This window comes from Triticum aestivum, chromosome 4D (assembly GCF_018294505.1).
Source record: "Triticum aestivum cultivar Chinese Spring chromosome 4D, IWGSC CS RefSeq v2.1, whole genome shotgun sequence".
NCBI classification, from domain to species: domain Eukaryota; kingdom Viridiplantae; phylum Streptophyta; class Magnoliopsida; order Poales; family Poaceae; genus Triticum; species Triticum aestivum.
The window spans coordinates 340,173,626-340,195,030 of record NC_057805.1 but is presented as its reverse complement, the minus strand read 5'-3'; the positions used below and the strand labels follow the sequence as shown (position 1 = coordinate 340,195,030).

The 21,405-nt window shown below is 43.3% G+C and overlaps 2 protein-coding genes across 2 annotated transcripts; both read left to right on the top strand.

Moving 5' to 3' along the window:
* Positions 1-9,469: 9,469 nt before the first annotated feature.
* On the top strand, positions 9,470-12,944 carry LOC123097786 (phosphoinositide phospholipase C 2). The gene is made up of 9 exons (XM_044519614.1): positions 9,470-9,978; positions 10,599-10,795; positions 10,924-11,059; positions 11,134-11,385; positions 11,471-11,694; positions 11,835-11,952; positions 12,173-12,325; positions 12,402-12,488; positions 12,651-12,944. Exons 1-9 carry the CDS (start codon positions 9,535-9,537, stop codon positions 12,939-12,941), a joined length of 1,902 nt encoding a protein of 633 aa, XP_044375549.1. The 5' UTR covers positions 9,470-9,534; the 3' UTR covers positions 12,942-12,944.
* Positions 12,945-13,155: 211 nt separating this feature from the next.
* LOC123097787 (rhodanese-like domain-containing protein 10) lies at positions 13,156-14,349 on the top strand. Its single transcript, XM_044519615.1, has 2 exons — positions 13,156-13,751; positions 13,876-14,349. Exons 1-2 carry the CDS (start codon positions 13,312-13,314, stop codon positions 14,066-14,068), a joined length of 633 nt encoding a protein of 210 aa, XP_044375550.1. The 5' UTR covers positions 13,156-13,311; the 3' UTR covers positions 14,069-14,349.
* The last annotated feature ends 7,056 nt before the right edge of the window (positions 14,350-21,405 follow it).

Genomic DNA, 21,405 nt, shown 5'->3' with positions numbered 1-21,405 from the left:
TCATTAGGAGAATGACGTGATTGACTTGACCCATTCCGTTAGCTTAGCACCCGATCGTTTAGTATGTTGCTATTGCTTTCTTCATGACTTATACATGTTCCTCTGACTATGAGATTATGCAACTCCCGTTTACCGGAGGAACACTTTGTGTGCTACCAAACGTCACAACGTAAATGGGTGATTATAAAGGTGCTCTACAGGTGTCTCCAAAGGTACTTGTTGGGTTGGCGTATTTCGAGATTAGGATTTGTCACTCCGATTGTCGGAGAGGTATCTCTGGGCCCACTCGGTAATGCACATCACTATAAGCCTTGCAAGCATTGTGACTAATAAGTTAGTTGCGGGATGATGTGTTACGGAACGAGTAAAGAGACTTGCCGGTAACGAGATTGAACTAGGTATCGAGATACCGACGATCGAATCTCGGGCAAGTAACATACTGATGACAAAGGGAACAACGTATGTTGTTATGCGGTCTGACCGATAAAGATCTTCGTAGAATATGTGGGAGCCAATATGGGCATCCAGGTCCCGCTATTGGTTATTGACCGGAGACGTGTCTCGGTCATGTCTACATAGTTCTCGAACCCGTAGGGTCCGCACGCTTAAAGTTACGATGACAGTTTTATTATGAGTTTATGTATGTTGATGTACCGAAGGAGTTCGGAGTCCCGGATGAGATCGGGGACATGACGAGGAGTCTCGAAATGGTCGAGACGTAAAGATCGATATATTGGACGACTATATTCGGACTTCGGAAAGGTTCCGAGTGATTCGGGTATTTTTCGGAGTACCGGAGAGTTACGGGAATACGTATTGGGCCTTATTGGGCCATACGGGAAAGAAGAAAAGGGGCCTCAAGGGTGGCCGCACCCCTCCCCTTGGTCTGGTCCGAATTGGACTAGGGAAGGGGGGCGCCCCCTTCCTTCCTTCTCTTTTCCCCTTCCTCTTTTCCTATTCCATATGGGAGGTGGAATCCTACTAGGACTAGGGAGTCCTAGTAGGACTCTACACTTGGTGCGCCCCCTCCTAGGGCCGGCCTCCTCCTCCCTTGCTCCTTTATATACGGGGGCAGGGGGGCACCCCAGAGACACAACAATTGATCCTTGAGATCTCTTAGCCGTGTGCGGTGCCCCCCTCCACCATATTACACCTCGATAATACCGTTGCGGAGCTTAGGCGAAGCCCTGCATCGGTGGAACATCATCATCGTCACCACGCCGTCGTGCTGACGAAACTCTCCCTCAACACTCGGCTGGATCGGAGTTCGAGGGACGTCATCGAGCTGAACGTGTGTAGAACTCGGAGGTGCCGTGCGTTCGGTACTTGATCGGTCGGATCGTGAAGACGTACGACTACATCAACCGCGTTGTGATAACGCTTCCGCTGTCGGTCTACGAGGGTACGTGGACAACACTCTCCCCTCTCGTTGCTATGCATCACCATGATCTTGCGTGTGCGTAGGATTTTTTTTGATATTACTACGTTCCCCAAGAGCATCATGACTGGATCTTTTCTACCATGAATTACAATGTTTAGTCGTTGCTCGAACTTTGGAGGTGCTCTGAGTTTATGTTTTGCGGTCTCAGAAAGGGTTAGCGAGATACCACTATTGTCATATTATATCATGGTTGTTTTGATAGTGTTGTTATTTGAGATATCTTATTATTGCTCGCTAGTCGATTATGTCATTGATATGAGTTAATATAGTTTCTAAGAGTTATTGTTGAGATGTTTAGTTATAATCTTGGCTGAAAATCTGGGTGTTGCTTAAGCTTATTTATGTAAACAAGAGCAAAAGAGTTCGTAAAAGTTTTTCTTTTTCACTTTCAGTTTATCAACTTAATTGCTTGAGGACAAGCAAAGGTTTAAGCTTGGGGGAGTTGATACGTCTCCAACGTATCTAATTTTCCTAATGCTTTTCCTCTTATTTTGGACTCTAATTTGCATGATTTGAATGAAACTAACCCTGACTGACGCTGTTTTCAGCAGAACTACCATGGTGTTGTTTTTGTGCAGAAATAAAAGTTCTTGGATTGGAATGAAACTTTGCGAGGGTTTTTTATACAATAAAAGAGAATTTCTGGAGCCAAGAACCATCGGAGGGGGGCACCTGGGTGGGCACAACCCACCAGGGCTTGCCCCCCCAGGCGCGCCCAGGTGGGTTGTCCCCACCTGGTGGCCCTGCAGACCTCAATCCTGATACTATAAAGTCATATTTTCGGAGAAAAAAATCAGGGAGGAAGAATTATCGCGTTTCACGAGACGGAGCTGCCACCACCTCCTGTTCTTCATTGGGAGGCCAGATCTGGAATCCATTTGGGGCTTCGGAGAGGGGGATCTTCGATCTTCATCATCACCAACCCTTCTCCATCGCCAATTCCATGATGCTCCCCACCGGGAGTGAGTAATTCCTTCGTAGGCTCGCTGGTCGGTGAGGAGTTGGATGGGATTCATCATGTAATCGAGTTAGTTTTGTTAGGGCTTGATCCCTAGTATCCATTATGTTCTGAGATTGATGTTGCTATGACTTTGCCATGCTTAATGCTTGTCACTTTGGGCCCGGGTGCCATGATTTCAGATCTGAACCGTCTATGTTATCACCATTATATCTATGTTCTAGATCCGATCTTGCAAGTTATAGTCACCTACTACGTGTTATGATCTAGCAAACCCGAAGTGACAGAAGTCGGGACACTTCCCGGTGATGACCGTAGTTTGAGGAGTTCATGTATTCACCGTGTGCTAATGCTTTGTTCCGTTTCTCTATTAAAAGGAGACCTTAATATCTCTTAGTTTCCAATAAGACCCCACTGCCACAGGAGGGTAGGACAAAAGATGTCATGCAAGTTCTTTCCATAAGCACGTATGACTATTTACAGAATACATGCCTACATTATATTTATGAACTGGAGCTAGTGCCGTATCGCCCTAGGTTATGACTGTTATATGATGAATATCATCCAACGAATTCACCGATCCAATGCCTATGAATTTCTCTCATATTGTTCTTGCTAAGTTACTTTTGCTATTGTTACTATTGCACTTGCTACAAAACCATTGCTATCACTTTTACTGTTACTATTGTTGTTGCTACTATTATCAAAACTATCATACTACTTCTCTACTGATCACTTTGCTGCAGATAATTAATCTTCAGGTGTGGTTGAATTGACAACTCAGCTACTAATACTTGCAAATATTTTTTGGCTCCCTTTGTGTCGAATCAATAAATTTGGGTTGAATACTCTACCCTCGAAAACTGTTGTGATCCCCTATACTTGTGGGTTATCACGCCTGCTAGCTCTTGGATGGAAATAATAGTTGTTTTTATCACCATGAGCAAGCCATTCCACTCTAGCACGCTACCGTCAAAGGATCTCCTCTCTGTTGAACAGTTCCACCAATCGGTCATCCCACTGTATTGGTGACACATTGTCGGCTTGGGAATAAGACGCCTATTTGGATTGGAACCCGAGCCTGCCATGCCAAAAAAGTTGGCGTTGACCGGATATGTTTTTTTGCATCGTTGAACAGATATGTGGCCGTCTGCTTGGATTAGAGCCAATTATTTGGTGTGTCTTCCCTAGCTCAACTTCTCAACGCAATTTCACGCCAATTGTTTTTTTCATGCCAATTAAAAAGGACCCTCTTATCTCTGTGAACGTCAACGGGTAAGGGGTTGCAACTATGAACATTTTGGCTGGCAATTTACATTGCGAACGGTTGCAATTTTTCCGAGAATGCATTACAACTTGGACTAGGTTACATTAAATACAACATACGACCCAAGTAAAGGCCCGGGCCCATAAATGTTACAACCCATGTGGCAGCCAAGTAGGGGGTCTTCCAATAAGGTAAAGATCTCCAGTTGGGTGACCGGCAGGTCAGCGGTCAATTGGTGAGGGTGTGGTCGCCCACAATCTCCATAATACATTAAATACAAAAATTACTCAACAATGCAAAAATCTAGTTAATTGTCATCATAATCACCTAGTTATGGCCATGAAGCAGTCGGTCGTGCATGCCCGTTATTGTTAGCATTTATATCAGCCCGTTATGACACCTCTCCTGGCGCACTCTATATAAGATGGGAGAAGGGCACCAGGCTAAGGGTTGAACCCACTTGTAACCCTACATGCAAGAGCAAGAACACCACACGCAGGAGTACAATATTACCTCCTCTGATGAGGGCCCGAACTTGTATTATTCCTTGTGTGTACTCTCATCTATACCTTTCGGTAGACATGACACTCCTCCAATCACAACCCTATACGTATTGTCAGTGAAATAACTACGATAGCTGGCGCCCATCATGGGACAAGCTTCTATGGAAGCTATGGTGTTGATGGTGTCTTCGTCGTATTCTTTCGACAACATTCGCTCCAGGATCCTCGAGTTCGCAGCGGACGAGTCAGTGTGGGAAAGAGGGGGGAAAGAAAGGTGGCTCACCCAGGAGCTCCAATCTGAGCTCAGGGGAACCAGAGGGCAACTGAGCTGGTGGACGGCGATTAAGAGATGCAGACGATGGCAAGGAATAGGAGGCAACCTAGGTGTTGTCGCCTGCACAGTGGACGTAGTCAACATCGGAGAAGAAGAGGGACATGGTCGGCGCGGCGGTGCGCTGAACGCGACTCTGCCATGACCCGCGGTGTAGTAGTCAGTGACCGCCTCCTGGCACCTGGCCTCCAGTAACCTTGAACGCAACGACCCACGCCGTGTGCCGGCGATGAACCGAATCTCCCGCATCATGTTACGCACCACCCTCGCCAGGGTCTGGTCAGAAACCACGGGGTGTCGCCACAACACCCACGCCCAGACATCGGCGAGGGAGAGATAGAGGATCGTGATCCATGCGGATTGATTGATTGGACGGTTCGCGTCATATTCGCTCGGAAATCTTAAGGAACTGATGCCAAGTTCTATAGTAGTATTTGGAAAAAGAAAAAGAGGTAATATCACCGGTAGTCACAGAACTTGCGCTTGATGTTCAGTTTAGTGATAGAACTTTGAAAATACGGGATTGCAGTCACATAACTTGACTCAAGCGTGCACATACGGTCACAAAATACATTTGCCGGTGTATCCGTCTATGGGCCCCACTTGTCATTCACTCAGCCAGTGCATTTTTGTGCAGAACACCTTTATAGTTCTTTTATTCACGGAAAAGGCTCACCACGCATTTTTGCATGAAGGCCCTTGATTTTTTTTATTCTGCAAAAAAGAGGGCCACTGTACTTGGAATATTAACGCCAAAAATGCAGCTCTATACGTCTCAAGCACGTGACCAGCGCTTGCAATAATAGCTATTCCAGCCACTCCACCAATCACGTTTGGGTGCGTATTTTAGATAACAACTTTATATGTACGCGAGGAGAAAGCATGTGGAATTCAAATGGGCCGCAAATACTGCCGCCCATTTTGCATGCGTTATTTTTTTTAAGATATCTGCGAAACGTAAGTAAAATTTATGTTCAAATATTTGTGTGTTAACAATATTTTACATACAGACAATAATTATTAAATAACTTTTTATAAATATAAATCTGTTTATTATGAATTTTTTGGTAAAACATAAGAAAAAATATTTAACATATTTGTAAAACTTACGTCACAAAGTTATGTTCAAGTATCTGATTTTAAAACATATTAGATCATTAGTAAATAATAATAGTTAAATATAAACTTCTGTATTATATAAAAATATTTAGTTAATATAGAAATTGAAAATGCTTATTAAGTAAATGTTTAATGTATCAATAAAAAATACACTCATGTATTATATTTAAGTTATACAAAATGATGAATACAAATGTTTACTAAATATTAATGACTTGTGTATAATTGTTACTCATGACTTATATTTAAAAATTATTTAATTTAAATAATATACATGATTTAATATTCATATGAACAGTTCTAATTTTAAATTATGAATATTTCATCATACAAACATTTTTTATAATCATAAATATTATTGTAGATATATGAATATTTTAAATAATATATAATGTTTTTTAAAAGTAGGTTATTTCGTTTGATGTACAATATTTATAACACATAGATATTAAAGGTTATTTTTATTAGTGAAATTATAATTCCATACTATCTACAAATTTCTAAAAAAAAACTAACAGGTGCAAAATGGGCTGCACTGGCCATAGCCCATTTCAGCTCCACGAGCGCCTCTGTCCTATTAAATTCGCATTCCACTAGTTATATTATCTCTAAAAAAAACTAGTTATTATCCATTGTAAATGTTCACAGGTGCATGTTTTAATGGCTAGGGCTACTTTTGTGCTAGCCTCTGGTCGTGAGTTCGAGATTTGATGGCCACCCTTTTTTATGTTAATTTTCATTCTATAATAATAGGTGGGACATCGTCCGGTACATATACACTTGTTATCTTTAGCAGGCATGTCAATGTGATCGATGTAGTGGCTACACTTGCTAGTGTGGTATAATCGTGGTCGTGCGTTCGAGACCTTGTGCGCCCCCTTTTTTGGCGTTAGTTTTACCAGTACACTGGACTGCTTTCCTCCAAATAAAAAAATGCGAAGGGGTCTTGTGCACAAATGAGTCACGGTGGTCAGCTTTCCTGCGAATAAAAAAGTACAAGGGTGTTTTGTGCAAAAAACCGTTGGTCGAGCGCCTCCAGTCAATGACGGGTGGGGCCATACACACAGATACGCTTGCATACATATTTTGTGACCGTATGTGCACGCTTGAGTCAAGTTGAGTGACTACAATTTCGTATTTTCAAAGTTCTAGCACCAAACTAAACATCGAGCGCAAGTTCTATGACTCCCGGTGATATTACAAAACTTGTATGTTAGTATGAAAAAGAAAAAGAAAAATAAAATCTTGTACACGAGTATAGAGAGGGATCAAAGATGAATGAGGCAAGAGCACTAGAGACCCAGAAACTTGCGTTGGATGTGATGGTTTAGTCCATAAACTTGCAAAAGGTGATCAACTAGTCCACAAACTTGTAAACTATGTGATGGTTTAGTCCACAGCTAATCAGAGGCGGACAATTGGCGCCCAGCTGGCTGCTTCGTGGCATACCTGGTCGGCCTGGCGTTTTTGTGGAAAACCCCTCAACGTTTCAGGAAATCACGCCCATAGAAGATGCTAACGAGCTTACGTTTATTTCACGTAGAAAACAAACAAACTAGCGAGCTCGTGTATTACTTGTGTATTTATTTTTAGTGCTCATTTCGATTGTGTAATGTACTGGGTCCCGCCTGCATGTGCTCGTGGAAGCCCTATGGGCTTTTCGGAGCGGCCCGTTTGTAAGAGGGGCGAACGATATTCCTGCCAAAGTCTCGCTGTCGGGTTGGGCGCGGGGAGGAGGTGCGTTGTTGCTTCTTCGTTGAAGGCAGTGGGCGGTTGCGGCATCGTCTTCTTCCTCCTGTTTGGTCGCGCAGAGGGGGTTTTGGCGGGAGGCTCATCTCTCTCCACCTCCCCTCTCGGGGTGCCCTGAGCTCGCCCACTTTTTTTCTAAATTGAGAGAGAAGGGCTGACCTTATAGGGAGGCGACGTCGTCAGGGCAGTGGATGTATGTGGCGGCGAAGGGAGCCGGCGCTAGCCGCGAAGAGGGTGCAGGGACCAGGCGCTGGCTGGGCGGAGAAACCCGGAGCTGGGGAGGGGCGCTGGCACAGTCAAGGCGCTTGGCGCCATGAACGAGCGCGAGGACCGAGGAGGGATGGCGTGGTGCTGATGCTGGACTTTGTGCGTGGAGGCAGTCGGACCTTGTGCTGATGCTGGACTTTGTGCGTGGAGGCAGTCGGACCTTGTGCTGATGCTGGACTTGTGCTGCCGCTGAATAATTGAAGACGAGGGCTTGGAGGGGCACTAGGAGGTTATGGACCTATTGTTGTTGCGGACATGGGTTGCGTGCCTGCTGAAGATTGAAGGGAGAAGAAAAGCAGATGAGAATATGTCATTGATTGTTGTGTGTTGCTGCTGTGTGCTACCGTCTGGGTAATATTGGGGCAGTTTTAGACCAGTTTTATTCATAGAGGAGAGACAGAGAGACATTGAGTGAAATTTGTTTGCTTTATTGTGTGTTGCTCTGCGTTCTGTGGTGTTGCCGTCGCTTTGTTTGCTCATCCTGAAGTGAGATATTGAGAGATACTGGCATACTGCTACTGTCATTGATTGTTTTTATTGTTGCTAGCCAATGCAGATTGTTGTGGTGGAAAATCAATAATTTTTTCAATCTTTTGCAAAGCAATGTCGGATTGAATAATTTGAATTGGAGTCAACAATTCTACCACCTCAAAGATGGGACTGAACAACCTACCACTCATGTGGGAAGAAGCTCGAAGAGGCAGATAAATTTCAGCAAACTTGAAGACAGAACTTCGATGCGTGCATATATAGAAATAACTCACGATCCAGTCATAGGAGTAATTAATCTCATGTTTGTCACTAGAAAAGAGTCCATGATTTCTTTCATGCCAACAAGAAATAAGATTTCAACTAAAAAAACAAGAAAACTGAAGGTCGATCTCACAGTTCTCTTCAAATCGTTATGTTGTTATTTGAGAACAAGTGAACTGATTTTCTGGAAGATAGACATCCCAGTGAAGAGCGGCGCAGCGAAGCGCGCGTACATTACTACTTCCTCCGTTTCAAATTACTCGTCGTGGTTTTAGTTCGAGTAGTATATACATACACGGTCGGACGGCCGGACGGGTACACTGCACAGCCACGCACACACTTCCCCAGCCAGCGCAAGGAGCTTGAGAGACAGAGTAAGGCACAAGGCAGAGAGAGCGTCAGCGCCGGCAAGATGAACGGCAGAGGGGGCGTGGACGCGGCCAAGATCAGCCTGCGGCTACAGTACTACGTGCTGCTGGCGGGGGTGGGCGCGGTGCTGCTCGTCGCCTGCCTCAAGTACATGCCGGCGACGGCGGTGGTGGCGGCCGGCTACGGGTCCTGGGGGAGCGGCCTGGCCGTCGCCACCCGCGCCGCGGAGCCGGAGCCTGCCACCAAGAGGTCCCCCGTGGTGATCTTCAACTTCGGGGACCCCAACTCCGACACGGGTGGCATGGCGGCGGCCAGCAGCCTCAACATTGCGCTGCCAGAGAAAACAAACTAACGAGCTCGTTAGTTTGTTTGTTTTCTACGTGAAATAAACGTAAGCTCGTTAGCATCTTCTGCGGGCGTGATTTCCTGAAACGTTGAGGGGTTCTTCACAAAAACGTCGGCCCCACCAGGTGTGCCACGAAGCAGCGAGCTGGGCGTCAATTGTCCGTCTCTAATTGGCTGTGGACTAAACCATCACATAGTTTGCAAGTTTATGGACTAGTTAATCACTTTTTGCAAGTTTATGAATTAAACCATCACATCCAACGCAAGTTTCTGGGTCTCCAGTGCTCTTGCCTCGAAATGAATGGCGAGACTCAACCGCTCCTCCTCCTAGAAGTTACAAACTCGTCTCCGCGTCTCCCGTCCTCTCCCTCACACCGCCCCAACCTTCGAATCGCCCTAAAAACTCGCAATGCGGGAGCGAGAAATCCCAAAATGGAGAGGGAAATTTCTCCTGAGGCGCCTCCCACCCCCACACGTCTCCTCCCCCGGGGACCTAACGAGGAGAGAAAACCGGGCGATCAAGGGGGAGCGGGCGCCGAGGCTGAGGCGGCGGAGATGGGGACGTACAAGTGCTGCATCTTCTTCACGCGCAGGTTCGCGCTGCCCGACGCGACCACGCCGGAGGATGTGCGCACGCTCTTCTCCCGCTTCTCCGGCGGCACGCCGTACATGGGCGTCGACGAGCTCCGCCGCTACCTAGCCGCCACCGGGGAGCTCGACGGTGACGGCGGAATGGACGTGGCGGAGCGGATCGTGGACCGGGTCCTCCAGGGCCGCAGCCGCACCCCGCGTTTCGGAAGGCCGGCCCTCACCGTTGATGACTTCCACAACTTCCTCTTCTCCGAGGACCTCAACCCGCCCATCCGTCAGTCAAAGGTAGCAATCAGCATTCCTGCGCAGGTTACACGACATGGTGAATTAGTGGCATTTACGGCCTTACTGATCATCACAGTTTAGAAGGGGATTTGTGCTTGGCAAACTGCTTCGTGGTGAACATGTTACTTGGATATTACCAGCCATTGTCGCTATCACAGGATCATGTGACTATGTCTTGGTATTTGTCGAACCGTCATGCAGATTGCTCTTTTGTAGTTGGATGTGGCAGCCACACTCGTGCCAAATACTTAGATGCTGCATTAAGTTATTTATCATAACTGCTACAAAACAAGACATAAAAACTCTATGGGATGTGAAGGCATTAGGCATTGCCTTGCCTAAGTGTTCGAATGTAGTGTAATGATGCATCATGCTCAGCAAGCTGATGGTTGATATATGGAATTACTCATACACTTTAGTATAAAGTATAACTAAATCTCTACAAAGCTCTAATGACTGGCTGTATCTGAATGTTCTGTTGGCCATTATCTGCTTTATTTATTTAGTTTTTGGTGGCAACTATCTGCTGTGGCTAGCATGACAAGTTTAAATTTTGATGTAACTTAGAGTGTGCTATGTGGTTTGAGATGTCCGTTGACTGTAAATCTCATGGTTCCCAGGTTCATCATGACATGAATGCACCTTTGTCCCACTACTTCATATACACCGGACACAACTCATATCTTACTGGCAATCAACTTAGCAGTGACTGTAGTGATGTTCCCATAATCAAGGCACTGCAAATAGGTGTTCGTGTAATTGAATTAGACATGTGGCCAAATTCTTCTAAAGATGACATAGATATTCTCCATGGAAGGTACATATGACAAATCCTTCCTTCAAGAGACTTTCTACAACATTTATTTGTTGCAAGATAACTGTACTACAAATACAAAGTGCATTCCATATGCTATGACTTCATTCTAATTATTTGACTCTTTGTAGGACACTTACTGCCCCAGTGTCACTTTTGAAATGTTTGAAATCCATAAAAAAATATGCCTTTGTCGCATCTCCCTACCCTGTTATTATAACATTAGAAGACCACCTTACATCTGATCTTCAGGCAAAAGTAGCCAAGGTACTGTATTTTCTTTATATGATTTATATCTCGTCCGGATGATTCTCTCGAATGTAGTTCTGAATTCTATTTAGATGGTCCTTGAAGTATTTGGAGATATCCTGTACTATCCTGAATCAAAACATCTTCAAGAATTTCCTTCACCGGAAGCACTAAGGGGGCGTGTAATCCTCTCAACAAAGCCCCCAAAGGAGTACCTTGAAGCAAAGGGTGGTACTATGAAAGATAGAGACATTGAGCCAAAGTTTAGCAAAGGAGAAAATGAAGAATCAGCATGGGGTATAGAAGTCCCCGATATTCAGGATGAGTTGCAAGATGCCAACAAGGTAATTGGTTCAAAGTTAAGCAAAACGTTTCTATCTTTTTTTTTCCTACATCATCTTTATGTCGAGATTTACTAATCACCATCAGGACGATATGTCATGCCACGAAAGAGGTGTAGATGAAGATGATGAACAGAAAGTGCGCAAGAGTGCACCACTGGAGTATAAACACCTTATTACTATTAAAGCAGGAAAGCCAAAGGGTTCTCTTGTTGACGCCTTGAAGAGTGACCCGGAAAAAGTTAGGCGCCTCAGTTTGAGCGAGCAAGAACTTGCAAAAGTGGCGGCAGGTCATGGTCCGAAGATAGTGAGGTTCGCTTAGTAAATTTATTGAATTGCCCAGGAAACTATGTAGGGACACAGTCATATCATTTCCTTTTCTGTGAATCAAAAATGTTAGGATCCACTTCTCTTTGTCTTACTGAAGTGTTCATCCTGTTTGTTACAAGCAGCTTTACACAAAGAAATCTACTGAGAATATACCCAAAGGGGACCCGCTTCAATTCATCCAACTACAACCCATTTCTTGGCTGGGTGCATGGTGCTCAAATGGTAGCATTCAATATGCAGGTGCAGTTGTGATTTTAGCAAGATACTGTATTATATTGTGTTTGGATACCTACTGTTTAAAGATCTCCAGTTACAGGATGTGAATTACCTTGATTAGTTGCGTTATGGTGCATGTTTTTTTTTGGTTGACAATTTATCTCTGCTACTGGTTGTGCTATGTTCGTTATCCATGTGCTCTTCAGTTGTTGCTAATATAAGGCCTGCCATTTTATTTTTGCAGGGATACGGCAGAGCCCTTTGGTTAATGAATGGATTTTACAAAGCCAATGGAGGCTGTGGTTATGTGAAGAAACCAGATTTTTTAATGCAAACTTGTCCGGATGGGAAGGTTTTCGATCCGACAGCAGACTTACCTGTGAAGAAAACACTGAAGGTGCATAACGCATTCCTTCGTTTCCTTTCCCTTTCTGAAATTCAGAAACGGGTTTCACGTGGCTACTGGTTCTCAGGTCAAAGTGTACATCGGCGATGGTTGGCAGCAGGATTTTAAGCAGACACATTTCGATTCATATTCCCCTCCAGATTTTTATGCAAAGGTATTGCCAGAACCACTGTATTTCATCATCAAAATGATAAGTAGAATCCGAAAAGAAGTGCCAAAAACATTGGAAATCAGCGTGCAATGTATACAAGTGAAAAATAATAATCCAACGCCAACTAAAGCAAGAACTGAAATTTGAATGCCACCCAACGAGCAGGTGGGCATAGCCGGAGTTCCATCAGACTCGGTGATGAGGAAGACTAGAGTCGTGGAGGATAGCTGGGTCCCAATGTGGGAAGATGGGTTCACCTTCCCGCTGACAGTGCCGGAGATCGCTCTGCTGCGTGTGGAGGTGCACGAGTATGATGTGAACGAGGACGACTTCGGCGGGCAGACCGTTCTGCCTGTGTCGGAGCTGTGGCCAGGGATCCGCACCGTGCCGCTCTTCGACCACAAGGGAATGAAGTTCAAGAGCGTGAAGCTTCTCATGAGCTTCGAGTTTGTCTAGTCACCTCTTGGCCGGCAGACTAGGAGTGCGTGTGTTGCATTGCACATGTGTCGTAGTATATCATGCGTGTCATATGATAGCTAGCTGGAGTAGATTAGTTGATTTGTCGCAGATGTAAGAACTTTTGGCAGCTGGTAGAACCGCGAAAAAACTTTTGAGTTGCTTCCCGTCACCGCCTGATCTGTTAGGAGTGATCGTGCGATCAGGAATGTAAGAGGCCCGCTGTGTCGACGGTGCTGATTGAACCTAGAAAATCATAGTGGATAAGAGACCTGGAAACGTATCCTTTCATGGTTCCCTGGCAAGGGCAAGGGGACGACAAGCGCCAGAGCACGGAGCTGAAGAAACTAAGCACGAGCAGGTGGAATCCATGGCCATGGGTGCTGCGGCGACCGCGGCTGCCTGTTTCTCCTCCGCATCCTCAGGCGTGTCACGGTGTCGCGTCAGGGCGCAGGCGACGTCGTGGGCGGGAGGGGCGGAGGAACTGGTGCGGTCGGGCGCGGTGAAGGCCGTCCGGCCGAGGGACGCGGCGGAGGTCATGGGCTCCGAGGGGTTCCAGCTGCTGGACGTCCGGCCGGCCTGGGAGCACGACCGCGCCGCCGTTCGGGGGTCCGTGCACGTGCCGCTGTTCATGGCCGACGACGACATGGGCCCAGTGACGCTGCTCAAAAAGTGGGTCCACCTGGGCTACATCGGGCTCTGGACCGGGCAGTCCTTCACCAAGATGAACGACCGCTTCCTCGACGACGTCGCCGCCGCCGTCGCCGGGAAGGACGCCAAGCTGCTCGTCGCATGCGGCGAAGGCCTCAGGTAATTAGTAGTAGACTATAGATACTTTGCTGCGGTGACAAACGGATGATTAAGTGGCATGCCTGTACTGTCCACGTTGACTGATGTGGATAAAGCTTTTGGCTGGGCTGTTAATCAATTCAAGGTCGCTGATTGCGGTGAGGATGCTGCACGAGGACGGGTACAAGAACGTGGGATGGCTCGCCGGGGGGTTCAGCAAGTCCGTCGACGGTGACTTCGCCGAGCTGGAGGGGGAGAGCAAGCTCAGGTACGCCACCATCGGGGGAGTATCCTACATCTTCCTTCAGATCTTGCTGCTGCTACGGGTGGTGCAGTGAAAATCGAACGGAATGCAATGGTGGTATGGAATGGCGCGCCCTCTGCTCCAAGTTAGCCTCTCAATCCAGTTCTGCTCTCGGCCTTTTGATTTGCTTAATTTTGCTTCAGCCAAGTGTTGTATGGTGGATCGAACGATAGTTACAAAGTAATTCAGATTCAGCCGCGCTCCCCTTGTCAACATCTTGTACTACATAGCCCTTCTTGGTAGCTGCATGTAGTAGTTTTTTAAAATGAGCTAATAAAACCATGTTTCATATTTAAAGCGGGTTGACCTCTGTGCTTCTCTCTCTCATGGTACAATCGTCTTCCTGCTGAGCCCTCTTTCTCCTTGGTCCACAGGAAAAAAATGTATCACTTGTGTCGACAGTTCATCACGGAAGAAAGAACTCACAGAAGATAGTTAACTAATAGTACTACTAACTAATATAGATATATAAATTGTCAAAAAAACTAGTACTAATATATAGAAATAGATATCTAGAAATAGAAACGAACTAATATATAGATAATTGAAATTGAGAACTAATACTAATATATAGATATTGATATCTTGAAATAGAAACGAACCATATATAGATAATCAAAATTGAAAAGGACTGTCTTTTTCGTATATTTTCCCTGTTCTATTGCTACATAAAAGTTCACTGCAGGCACCTCAAACATAATAAAAATTACATATAGATTCTCATACCACCGAATGACCACTGCCGTCGCCAGAATGAGCTGCTGACACGCCACAATTGCCGCTCCCCTGTTGGGACTGGCTTGACCTTGTCTATGACAACCATGAAGTCTTCGTGCATGTGCCCCTAATAACCAACACCGTGGAGCGGTAGTCCTCGTTGTTGAAGAATAGATCTGAATCACCTGACACCAAATCTCACCCCACGATGAGAAACCCTAATTTCACCGTCCGAATGAGACGTCATGAATCTACACTGGAACTCCATCCAGTATGTCCAAACGGATAAACTCAAGGAAGATCGAAGCTCGGAAGACAAACTCGAAGAAGAAACGCCTTCATCCTCCTGAGAGCCGCACTTGTGAGCATCGGCATCTCCAGGATTATGGCAAGCCCCAGGCCGCTCCAGGCCACCTTCGAGCACTATAGCTACAGGAAACGAAGGAATCCATCTTCACACCCCAGGCTGCCTAGGGCCTGTCTCCGCCGCTGCTTGTGAAGATTAAAAACCCTAACCTAAACTACTAACTAGAGCGGAGGTGCCGGGATTGTCCTCCACAGCATCGGCCGCTGAAGAGAAATGCGGAGGGGAGGCGAATCAATGAGCTCACCAGCGAAGTTTGGAGGGGGAAGTCTGCCTTGGCCGCTAAGGGATAGGGGAAAGAAACCCTAGTAGTAGTTTTTCTGACAAATCCATGAGCTATTTTTTCAAATCCGCCAACATTTTTTCAAATCCATGGACATTTTTCGAACCCACAAATATTCTTCAAATTTGTGGTTTTTTTAACAAATTGACAAAAAATAAGCAGTTTTTTTAGACAAAGATGACCAGCTATAGAAAAAATCTGCGAAAGAAATAGCGTTTGAGTAGAGACGAGTGAATGGGTGAGCGCGGACAAAGGGCTTATTGGGCTGCCGCCATGCATTGCGCCATGTGCGTCATAGGAGCCAATAACCCTTCATAGGAGCACGAACGAAGAGCTTATTGGGCGCTTAACATCCGATTAGGAGATCTTTCCTAGGAGAGCTCCCAACCAGGAGTCCCTAATCAATGATATTGGCGCCGGTTCCCGATCCTGGCACTCACGCGGGCACGATCATGGGCCGGACCAGATCGCTTGATCATCTTGGCCAGTTTGCCCCAACCCCCCACTTGCTCGCTCGATCGTTTTTGCACTGGTTGCGGTTCAACAGTTGATTGGTCGACTTTCAATAAAGGAAATGGAAAAAATAAAAAAATAAAGAAATTGTGAATTCAAAATTGTTCATGGATTTTGGAAAAAGTTCACAAACTTCAAAAGGTTGACAAATTTGAAAAGAGTTCGTCGAAAAAATTCATCAAATTCGAATTTTTTTCACAATTTTGAACAAAAATCAACAAATTTGAAAAAAGATCATCAATTTTGAAAAATTTCATCGATTTTCAAAAAGTTCATCAAAAAATACAAATAATCAACAGAAAATTGAAAAAGTTCATCGATGTGAAGAAAAAAGTTCATCGAATTTGGGAAAGAAGTTCAACGATTTTCAAATTTTTTTATCAAAAATAAAAAATTCATCGATTTGATTATTTTTAGAAATTTGAATATTTTTCATGAAATAAGGAAGAAGGATAAAAATAAAAAAATTATAAAAACAGAAAAACAGAAAATTAAAAAGGGAAAATTAAAAAACAAAGAAAAAACATGAAAAAAGTTGTACCTTATCAGATCCGCCTAAGTCGCCATGTGGTTAGCGTAGCCTCCCTTTGAAGCGGGAGGTCACCGGTTCGATTCACTCGACGGGCGCCCTTTTTTTGCGTTTTCAAAATCAGATAAACAGATGGGGTTGGGCCGACCTAGCGCGGAGGACTGTAGGCCCTTGTAAGTACCTTAAGCGCCAGCTATATGATGCGAGCGGGCTTTGGCCCAATTTCACTCCAGCTGCTCGCTTCGCCCGGTCTCGCTCGGCCCATTCATTTTATTTCGCTTATTTGGTTGTTGGTCACGTTGACAAAAAACCGGCTGGTTTAATAATACTGTTGAAAAAGTGTGAAATAAAAAAAGAATTGGAGTATTGAAAAGTTCATCGATTGGAGAGAAGTTCGTGAACTTGGAAAAAAGATGGAGAGCTTGAAAAGGTCATAAAAATATGAAAAAGTTCACAAAAATATAAAAAACGTGCATTTGAGAAAAAGTTCATGAATTTTAAAAACTATCATGAATTTGATTTTTTTTCATGAATTCAAAATTTCAGCAATTTGACTTTTTTTTGTGTAGTGAAATTTGCCAAATTTCACGAAATTTGAATATAAATTCATGCATTTCAAAAATTTCTTTACATTTGATAAAAGTTCTTCAAAAATGAAAAAAAGTTCATTGATTTTTCCTAAAAATGTTCACAAACTTGAAAAAAGTTCATCGATTTTGAAAAAATGGAAAATTTCATGAAATTTGAAAATAAGTTCATGAATTTCATAAACTTTATTTTTTAAGAAAAATGTTCATGACTATTCTTAGAAGTTCATGAAAAATGGGAAAAAGTCACAAATCTTGAAAAATAATCAAGAATTAGATAAAGTTCATTGATTTAAAAAAATCATAAAATTGAGAAAAGTTAATTGATTTTGAATACTTAAAAAATGAAATGAGTTTCTGTATTTTCAAAACATTCGTACAATTAAAAAAATTGACGAATTCGGTAAAAAGTTTGTGAATTTAAGAAAGAAGTTCAAAAATTGAAAAGAAGAAGAAAATAAAAAAGTAATACAAAAAATAGCCTAAGGAAAAGAATGCGAGTCTTCCCAATTGGCTATTGAGGGTTGTACTGAATTGCGAGGTCGGTGTTCGAATTTCTCGCCCGCACCCATTTTTTGAAGGTGAAGGAAAATGAAATGGCCCAATCCCAGGATGGAAGGTGAGTGTTTGTCGGCTTGTACAATAGGCAATAACCAGTGGGCGACCTATGTCTTGCTCGACTCGGTGAAGGCGTGAGCGACATAGGCCATCCCAGGCGCGTGGGAGGCCAGAGCCTTGTTTTTTGTTCATTTTCATGTTTTTTTTCCTTATTTTGATTTTGTTTATAATTCCAAATATTCTAATAAATATAATACAAAAACACTTTACATAAAACATAGAAAAAAATGTTAACCAAGCATTCGAAAAATATTAAAATGTATAAAAAACAATGTGTGTGAATATTTTGATCATATATCTAAAAATGTTAATCAAGCTTTTGAAAAAATATGTTAAGCAAGTATTTGAATTTTTTTATTCAAGCACTTGAAAAGTGTTAAATGTGTATAGAAAAAACATTGAAGTTGTATTAAAAAATATTTTATTTGAAATTTATTAATCAAGCATTCAAAAAAATGTTGACCATGTATTTAAAAATGTTAATTTGGTAGTTGCAAAATGTTAATCAAGCATTTGGAAAAAATGTTAAATGTGCGTAGAACAAATGTTGACCATGTATTAAAAAATGTTTAATCTTTTATTCTAAAAATGTTAATCAAGCATTTGGAAAAAATAAATGTGTGTAGAAAATGTTGTCCCTGTATTAAAAAGTATTAATCTTGTAATTGAATATTGTTAAACATGAATTAGAAAATTTATTGGATACACATATGCACACTGTGTGTCAGAAAAAGTAGACATAAAAACATAAGTTCTCAAAAAATGTTAATCATGTAACTACAAAAAATTCGTAGTGTACATATATAATGTTTCAGATGTATACGGAAAATGTTCAATGTGTACTAAAAAAGTTAACATGTGTTCAACCAAGAAGAACCCGAGGAAACTGACAAGAAAATGAAGAAAACCCAATAAAAACAAAAACAAAACTAAGAAAATGAAAAACCAAATAAACCAATTCAAAGCGAATGGAAACAGAGAAACCTCGAGAAAGAAACAATGAAAAGCAAGAAAGAAATGAGAGACCAAAAATAAGAAAGAAACATAAGTAAAAAAACAAATGTAAACCGTGAAAGAAAGAAATAAAAAACATGAAAATCCAGAAACAAAGAAACAAGAAACCCAATGAAAAAGGAAAGAAAATAGAAAAACCAAAAAAAACATGAAGAAACAAAGAAAAGGAAAAAGAAAAATAACCAAAAAAACCTGAGTGATGCGAGCGAACCAGCGAACTCATCCGGTTGAATGAACCCAACAAAGTAAAAAAACAGACAAAAACAGGCTGGCCCAGTAGCTACAGTGCATGGTGAAAGATTCAGGAGAGACAGAAGAAGCACTCTCACTAAGTGAGATATAATTTCCACTATAACCGGCGCTGAGGACGCTCAATAGGAGTTGGTCCCAATCAATGCTTAGGTCGTCACTTGTACTAGTGCCTACACTGACACCGAATAGGCCGCAACCCAACAACGCTTGCCTTCGCTGAGTCGTCGATCATCGGTAGCCTGGTCGCCTGGTTCTTTGTGCCTCGGTCGTCTTGTTCGTCGGTTGTCATATAAAAAGTAGTTAGTGGTTCAGGATAAAAATGGACTTTCGATATATTAAGAAAATATAGTATACATTAAAAAATGTTCCAGAATTTGAAAAGTTTTGTATAAATTAAAAACATGTTCACAAATTTGAGAAAAAAATTCACCAATACGAAAAATGATCATGAATTTGAAAATGTTGAGTTTTATAAAAGATCATGAATTAGAAAAAAATCATTGATTTTAAAAAAGTTCACAAATTTAAATAAGTTTGTGATTTTTTAACAAGTTCACGTGTTCAAATATGTTCATGAACTTGAAATTTTTCATGCAATTTAAAACAATTCATGAATTTGAAAATAAACATGATTTTGGAAACGTTTGCAAATTTATAAAATACACGGTTTAAAAAATATGGGTTTGAAAGAATGTTCACAAACTTGGAAAATGTTCAACGTGTACTGAAAAAAGTTAAAATGTGTTCAACCAAGAACAACCCGACGAAACTGACAAGAAAATGAAGAAAACCCAATAAAAACAAAAACAAAACTAAGAAAATGAAAAACCAAATAAACCAATTCAAACGAGTGGAAACAGAGAAACCTCAAGAAAGAAACAAAGAAAACCTATGAAACCCAAGAAAGAAATCAGAGACCAAAAATAAGAAAGAAACATAAGAAAAAAACCAATGAAAACCGAGAAAGAAAGAAATAAAAACAAAAAATGAAAATCAAGAAAGAAAGAAAGAAACTCAATGAAAAAGGAAAGAAAATAGAAAACAAAAAACCATGAAGAAACAAAGAAAAAGAAAAAGAACCAAAAAACCTGAGTGATGCGAGCGAACCAGCGAACTCACCCGATTGAATGAACCCAACAAAGTAAAAAACACCAGACAAAAACGGGCTGGCCCGGTAGCTACAATGTGGGGTAAAAGATTCAGGCGAGACAGAAGAAGCACTCTCACTAAGTGAGATATAATTTCCCGTGACGCCCCCGATTCAATCGTACACTAATCATACACGCAAACGTGTACGATCAAGACCAGGGACTCACGGCAAGATATCACAACACAACTCTAAAGATAAATAAGTCATACAAGCATCATAATACAAGCCAGGGGCCTCGAGGGCTCGAATACAAGTGCTCGATCATAGACGAGTCAGCGGAAGCAACAATATCTGAGTACAGACATAAGTTAAACAAGTTTGCCTTAGGAAGGCTAGCACAAACTGGGATACAGATCGAAAGAGGCGCAGGCCTCCTGCCTGGGATCCTCCTAAACTACTCCTGGTCGTCGGTGGCCTGAACGTAGTAGTAGGCACCCTCGGTGTAGTAGGGGTCGTCGTCGACGGTGGCGTCTGGCTCCTGGGCTCCAGCATATGGTTGCGACAACTAAGTAGAATGGAAAGGAGGAAAAGAGGGAGAAAAGCAACCGTGAGTACTCATCCAAAGTACTCGCAAGCAAGGATGTACACTACATATGCATGGGCATCTGTGTAAAGGGGCAATATCGGTGGACTGAACTGCAGAATGCCAGAATAAGAGGGGGATAGCTAGTCCTGTCGAAGACTACGCTTTTGGCAGCCTCCATCTTGCAGCACGTAGAAGAGAGTAGATGGTAAGTTCACCAAGTATCATCGCATAGCATAATCCTACCCGGCGATCCTCCCCTCGTCGCCCTGTTTGAGAGCGATCACCGAGTTATATCTGTCACTTGGAAGGGTGTGTTTTATTAAGTATCCGGTTCTAGTTGTCATAAGGTCAAGGTACAACTCCGGGTCGCCTGTTATCGTGGACACGGCTATTCAAATAGATCAACTTCCCTACAAGGGTGCACCACATTACCCGACACGCTCGATCCCTCTGGCCGGGCACACTTTCCTGGGTCATGTCCGGCCTCGGAGATCAACACGTCGCAGCCCCACCTAGGCTCAACAGAGGGGTCAGCACGCCGGTCTAAATCCTATGCGCGCAGGGGACTGGGCCCATCGCCCATTGCACACCTGCACGTTGCGTACGCGGCCGGTGAGCAGACCTAGCCTCCCTTATACAAGAGCAGGCGTTCCAGTCCAACCCGGCGCGCGCCGCTCAGTCGCTGACGTCAAAAAGAGCTTCGGCTAATACCACGACGCCGATTGCCCATATCTTGTCCCACGTGGCGGTTAGTGCGTATAAGGTCAACGACCCAACTCAGATCAAATACCAAGATCTCGTTAAGCATGTTATTAAAG